The sequence below is a fragment of the Anopheles merus genome, unplaced genomic scaffold (assembly GCF_017562075.2).
Source record: "Anopheles merus strain MAF unplaced genomic scaffold, AmerM5.1 LNR4000007, whole genome shotgun sequence".
In the NCBI taxonomy this organism is placed as follows: Eukaryota; Metazoa; Arthropoda; class Insecta; order Diptera; family Culicidae; genus Anopheles; species Anopheles merus.
The window spans coordinates 423,621-430,481 of NW_024427587.1; the positions used below are offsets into that span (position 1 = coordinate 423,621).

Below are 6,861 nucleotides of genomic sequence, written 5' to 3' on the forward strand. Positions count from 1 at the left end.
TAAAACTTACATTACATTACATGTAATGACTGTTTTGTGTCTAACTAATGCCTTATTATGTCTATTTGCTAAGCTATAGCCTATTTCTGTCGATTTGCTAAGCTATTTCCAATCCAATCAAAATCCAATCATTTTTGTCAAATTTATATCCTGTGTGTCACAATTGTTTTTATATGAACGGTGTGGTCTGAGCTCTTCTGGGTGTGTATGGTATAATCTGATTTGCTGAGCGTGCTATAATGAATGTGTTGCGATGGTGTGATTTGGCTTTCCTATGTGTCTATAGTTGATAATGTGTATTATAATTGTTGTATTTTCTGTTTAATAATTCGATTCAAGTTTTACTCACGTTAAGTTTGTTTTCAAGATAGAGAGGGAGTGCGTAAAAAGCGAAGCGTAACCCGAAGGCGCGCCCGAAATTGACAGACGTCAAAACGCGGTTGGCGAGGTAGCGCAATAATTCCCAACAGCAGGTTGGACCATACATAACATTTCCACCCTTCTTAAAGAGGAACTACGGCGAGTACCTCAGAGGTGGGCGGCGTGCTCTGTCGCTGCGACGTAGTACTGGTGGAGTGTTTCTAGCAATTGCTTCGGGGCTGCTAATCGGTGTTGCGTACTCTGTACTGGATGACTCGGTTCCATCTGTGGACATGTCTGGGGAATCTTCTCCGCTGGATCGTAGTTGTGTCGGTTGGGTGTTGCCGTAGTAGTGCCTGTGTTGATTTTCTCTACCTGCTCGGGTTGTCTCCGGTTCGTTCGTTATTTTGGTGGGTTGATTGTTGCTCAGGAAAGATCTGATCTGGTCTACATGTCGCTTCAGATGTTTTCCTTGATATAAAACATCGTAATGTAGGTCTCCTAACTGAGCATGCACCGTTGCCGGTATCCACTTATCCATTTGCGACTTACCAGATAAGCAATAGATTTGTTGTCCCGGCAAGAAAGAGCGATAATTTGCTTTGAATTCCATATGTTGCTTTTCAGTGAGTCTAGCATGTGTGTTTTGCGGTCGAACTAGATCTAAGCGTGTTCTGATGTTTCGACCCAGGAACAGATTCGCTGGTGATTCTCCTGTTTCGTTATGAGGTGCTTTGCGATATTGTTGTAAGAATAGATTGAGGTTTGCCTGTAGGTTATGGCTTGATGTTCCCATCGCTTTCAATGCACGCTTCACTGTCTGCACGTAGCGTTCAGCTTGTCCATTCGTCGCCGGGTGGTACGGTGCGGATAGTTTATGGAATTTTACACCACTTCTTTGAAGGAACGATTTAAACTCGGCGGATGTAAATTGGGTTCCGTTATCCGACACTACTGTTACTGGCGCACCATACGTAGCAAACAGTCCATCTAGCAGATCAATGGTGGCGGCAGATGTTGTGGAGTGCGTTATTTTTACTTCGGCCCACTTGCTGTACGCGTCAACCACCAGCAATAACAGCGCTCCTGATACGGGTCCAGCGTAGTCGATGTGTATTCTCTCCCAAGGGTTGGATGGGTACTCCCAATGGTGACTACTGAACTTCGGTGGTGCTGTCGCTTGTTGTGCGCATTGTACACACGATTTGGCGGTTCGCTCGATTTCCATATCTATCCCTGGCCAGTAGACATAGGAACGTGCCATCGATTTCATTTTTACGATACCAATGTGCCCAGTATGTAGGTCGTTTAGGATCGCTGGGCGGAGGATTGTTGGGATAACCACCCGGTGTTCAAATAGCAGGAAGCCAGCTGCCAATGTGTACTTTGCTTCTGGTGCTTTGTATCCAGCGTGTGCAAGACTTCGGCCCATTTCGAGCTCCTGTACGGTTTTCCCGAGGTTAGGATCTTTGCGTGTCTCGTGCGCGATGTTTTCTGCTCGTACTGGTAGCTGTTCGATCTGGTGCAAGACAAAGCTCTCAAACTCATCTTGGGCATCTCCTCCCTCATGAAGGGAAAGGAAATTGACATCATATAGCGTAGATGTAGCGTAGACCTGGGATACGGGAACAATAGTCGGCATTGTTATTTTGGTTTGTTATTCTGTATTCAATTGTTAAATTGAAGTGTGACAAATAGTCGGAATAATTCGCCATCCGACCGATGCATAGTGGTGATAATGATTTTTCTGGATGAAAAATTAGAGTCAGCGGTTTATGGTCTGTGATAAGTTTGAACTTGCGTGCGTACAAGTAGTAAAAAATTTCTTAATGGCCCACACGATTGCCAAAGCTTCTTTATCAATGACCGGATAGCGTTGCTCGGTTGATGACAAACTGCAGCTAGCGTAGGCGATTGGACGTTCTGTTCCGTTACTCAGACGGTGAGAAAGAACTGCACCTAAGCCGGTTTTGCTCGCATCTGTAGCTAGAATTAGCGGTAAGGTTGGGTCGTATTGCATGAGGACCTGTGGTGATATTAATGTTTCTTTCACGTCTTGGTATGATTCGTCTGCTTCTGGTGACCATTCAAAGTTGCTTGTTTGTAACATGTCACGCAGCACTTTCGTTCTCGCAGAGAGATTCGGAATGAATGCCGAATAATAGGTTGCTTTGCCTAAAAAAAAGTTGCAACTCTTCTGGTGTTGATGGTTTTGGTGCATCTCGTATGGCTTCAACATGTTTTGAGGACTTGTGCAAACCTTCTTGGTCGATGCAGTGTCCCAAACACTCAAGGGATCGTACCGCAAACACGCATTTTGATCGATTTAGTTTTAGACCACTCTGTTGCAATCGACTTAATGTGGAATCGAGGGCTACTAGCAGTGCTTCGAAATCGGCAGCGAAAACAATAATGTCATCATAGAAACTCACTACGTTGGTTAAGCCGTGTAGTACTGTTTCCATTCGGCGCTGCCAAATAGCAGGGATATTTGCCGCGCCATATACAGCTCGTGTCGGACGTATGAGTCCATGCGTGGTGGTATTCAGGGTGAGGATTTTACGAAACTCTTCATCGATTGTCAAGTGCGTGTACGCATCGGTTATGTCTAAGTGGCAGAAAAGTGTGGCTCCCTTCATACGGTTGAAAATGGTTTCCACTCTGGGTATAAGATGTTCGTCAATACTTACTTATCCGGCGCTACAACCGCTTTGCGGTCTTGGCCTGCCTCAGGAGTGTCCGAAACCGCTCACGGTCTCGCGCCTTCGTCTGCCAGTCCGTTATCCTGGCCTTAATGGCGGACGCCTCCACGCCATCTTGCCACCTCAATTTGGGCCTACCACGCCTCCTCTGTCCTTGTGGACGGCCTAAAAAGACTTTACGGGCTGGGTCGTCCGTTTCCATGCGTATAACATGGCCAGCCCACCGGAGCCTGGCGAGCTTTATACGCTGTACGACAGTGAGGTCGCCGTACATCTCGTATAGCTCGTCATTATAGCGGCTCCTCCATTGTCCTTCCACACATACGGGGCCAAGTATCCTTCTGAGCATCTTCCTCTCGAACGCAGCTAAGAGGGTTTCGTCAGATTTGGACAGTGTCCATGTCTCAGAGGCGTATGTGAGTACTGGTACTATATAGGTACTATATAGTCCCAGCTTCGTCCGTCGCGACAGGTTCTTTGAGGTGAACTGCTTTTTCAGGCTGTAGAATGACCGGTTGGCAGCCAGCATCCTTGCGCGCAACTCAGCTTCCATGCTATTGTCGCTGCTGACCTTTGATCCCAGATAGGTGAATTGTGGGACGACTTCAAAAGTGCGTTCACCTATCTGCACGTCACGCCTACGTAGATTCTGATTATTTGTTGGCGGGCCCGCTGATGTTGCCACCATCAATTTGGTCTTTGCCTCGTTTATCTGCAATCCGAGGTTCTCTGCCGCCTGCTCGATCCCTTGGTAGGCTTCTGCTACATAGGAGAGCCGCAGACCAATGATGTCTATATCATCAGCGTATGCCAGGATCTGGGTTGACTTATAGAAGATGGTTCCCGTAGTCTCCACCCTCGAGTCATGGATGGCTCTCTCTAGCGCCAGGTTGAATAAGTTGAATCATTGTTAACTCGGAGGAGAATGTCGGATAAAGTCTTGCGCGTTTCTTTCTGTTTTCTAAGCTACCAATAATTACCAATCTTGTACCGACGATTTGCCAGGAAAAAGCCTTTTCGCCATCTACTGATTAAATCTAAATCTAAAGTAAATGTTCCCTTCGCTGTTTTTAGTGTTACCACGCGTACGATGTTGTCCTCTCCGGGATAGATTTCTGTAATACGCGCTAGAGGCCAACGCGTTGTTGGTAAAGATTCGTCCATCAAAATTACCATACGGCCTACGAGTATGTTGTTGTTGTTTTTGTTACCAGACCACGTGTAACTTTTTTGCAACTCTTGAAGGTATTCTGTTGCCCAATGTTTCCAAAACCTTTGCACTAATAATTGCCATTTTTGTAGATCGTCTAATGTGCATGCTTTCAACTGTGTGTAGTCCGGTTCCGGAACGGCATACATCGATATTCCGATTAAGAAGTGTGCTGGCGTGAGGGCGGCTAACTCATTCGGATCGTCGGATAATGGTAATAACGGCCGAGAATTCATTGCAGCTTCTATCTGATGAAGTATGGTACAGTATCCTTCATACGACAACCGGGTGTTGCCTAGATGTCGGTACAGGTGTTTCTTCGCGGTCTTAACTGCGGATTCCCACAATCCGCCGAAGTGTGGAGCTTTTGGAGGGGTAAAATGCCAGTTTATCCCCTTATCGGCACAATCGGCAGTAATAGTGTTGCGGTGTTGCTCATCCTCGAATAGCTCAAAAAGTTCCCTTGGCTCACGTTCTGCTCCTTCAAAGTTTTTTCCATTGTCGGAATGGATGTGCGCTGGTAATCCACGCCGTGACGTGAAGCGTCTTAGGGCTGCCAAAAATCCTGCGGTTGTCAAATCTCCTACCAGTTCCAGGTGAACCGCTTTCGTGGAGAAGCACACAAATACACAAAGATAGCTCTTGGCGGCTGCGGCCTTGCGATGCGCAGGCTTCAAATAGAACGGGCCGGCGTAGTCCACCCCAGTGATGGAAAAAGGCCGGCTAGGTGTGATGCGGGATGACGGAAGTTGCCCGATTGGCTGCTGCACCAATGCAGGATCTTGACAAATGCATCGGAAACAGTTCCGCACGATGCCTTTCACCAATCGACGTCCGTCCAAGGGCCAATACTGCTCCCTGATTTGTGATAGTAGCAGCCTTCCGCTGGCATGTTTTCGTTCCTCGTGGAAGTGCTCTGCTAATAGCCGAATAAAAGTGTGGTGTTTGGGTATTACCGCAGGATGCTTAGCTTGATATGGTAGCTGGGACAGGTTTAAACAACCTCCTACTCGAATTATGCCTTCCTTGTCCACGAAAGGAGTCAATTTTCGTAAGGCCGATTGCTTTGGCAAGGCTTCTCCTTTTATCAGTTGCTTAACTTCCACAGAGAAGGCATCTTGCTGTGCTAGTTTACATGGAGCTATTTTTGCTGCTTCCACATACTCGGCTGTGATTGCTGTTGGTGCTTTAGCATGCGACACTAGCTGCTGCGTTCGTGCTTTCGGCTTCGTGTTGCACACAAAACGTATGCAGTAGGCTATAATACGTACCATTCTAGTGTAGGAGGATGAGATATCGAACCATGGATGAGATTGTGCACATACGACAGTAGCACTCACCTGACGTGTTTCTAAGTCCAAATCGTCTACCGGTTCCGGGTTTGAGCTGGGCCAGGATGATGAAGGATGCGCTAGCCAGTCTGGGCCGGATTTCCAAAGCGTGCTTTGCTTGAAGTGTGTTGCGGACATGCCTCGGGAGACCAGATCAGCAGGGTTGCAAGTACCCGGAACGTGCCGCCATTGCCGTGCATGCGAAAAATGTTGCACTTCCGCAACTCGATTTGCTACAAACGTCTTCCAAGTGTTGGGTGGTGAAGCAATTAATTTCAGGGTTACAGTTGAATCGGACCAAAAGATGGATTCGGCAGAAGCAATCTGCATTGCATTCTTGACGCGATGGTGAAGGTGCGCTCCCAAGACAGCTGCACTAAGTTCCAGTCTCGGCAGTGTGACGCGCTTCAAAGGTGCAACGCGAGACTTCGACGCTAGCAGGCTGATTTGCACTTCTCCCTTCGCGGTCTCGCAGCGTAGGTAGGTGCATGCTCCGTAGGCAGCTTCGGAGGCATCAGTGAAAGTGTGAAATTCTACCTTTGAATGTGGTAAAAGTGCATAGCGATTAGTTTTATATTCAGCTAAAGCTTGCCAATCACCTTGAATTGCTTTCCATTTTTTGTAGATTTGTTGCGGTACAGGTTCGTCCCAGCCGGATTTCAGCAACCATAGCTCCTGCATCAACATTTTTGCTCGAACAAGTATCGGTGCGATCAGTCCGAGTGGGTCGTACATTTTTGCAATGTTGGATAAGATCGATCGCATAGTTGAAGAGGTGTCATCGATGTCGACATTCGAATCGAAGCATAGCTCATCGGTTTCGGGCTTCCACGAGATGCCAAGCGCCTTGACTGTTTCATTGGGTACGAAATGTAATGATGATTGCGTGCCAATATGGTCAGCACTCAGACCGGAAAGCACACCAAGCAAGTTAGACGTCCACTTGCGCAATTCAAATCCTCCCTTGGCAAGCAACTCGGACAACTCTCGCCACAGAGCAATAGTCTCTTCCATGGTGTTGGCACCACCGATAAAATCATGTACATAAAAATTGTGCTGTAGGGCCCTGGAAGCAACAGGATAATTGGCACCTTCATCTTCTGCTAGCTGAAGTAGTGTCCTAGTAGCAAGGAACGAGGACGGAGAAAGTCCGTACGTAACTGTGTTCAGTTCGTATATGTGTACAGGTGTGTGTGGCGTGAAGCGAAACAGTACTCGAACTAATCGGCGATCATCCGGGTGTAGCGCAACTTGCCGG

At 47.3% G+C, this 6,861-nt stretch overlaps 1 protein-coding gene across 1 annotated transcript; it reads right to left on the minus strand.

The window, feature by feature from the left end:
- Positions 1-528: 528 nt before the first annotated feature.
- LOC121600812 lies at positions 529-6,617 on the minus strand. The gene is made up of 3 exons (XM_041929580.1): positions 5,613-6,617; positions 1,130-1,924; positions 529-735 (listed from the first exon to the last, which is right to left on the minus strand). The coding sequence occupies exons 1-3, from the start codon at positions 6,615-6,617 to the stop codon at positions 529-531; spliced, it is 2,007 nt and encodes a 668-aa protein (XP_041785514.1).
- Positions 6,618-6,861: the final 244 nt, after the last annotated feature.

Excerpts from the sequence above, each read along its gene's own strand:
- LOC121600812 (XM_041929580.1), bottom strand. The coding sequence starts at position 6,617 with ATGGAAGAGACTATTGCTCTGTGGCGAGAGTTGTCCGAGTTGCTTGCC. Across the intron at positions 1,925-5,612 it reads TGGACTTAGAAACACGTCAG|GGAGGAGATGCCCAAGATGA; the intron begins GTGAGTGCTACT and ends TCCCTTCATGAG. Across the intron at positions 736-1,129 it reads CATCAAGCCATAACCTACAG|GTAGAGAAAATCAACACAGG; the intron begins GCAAACCTCAAT and ends CAACCCGAGCAG.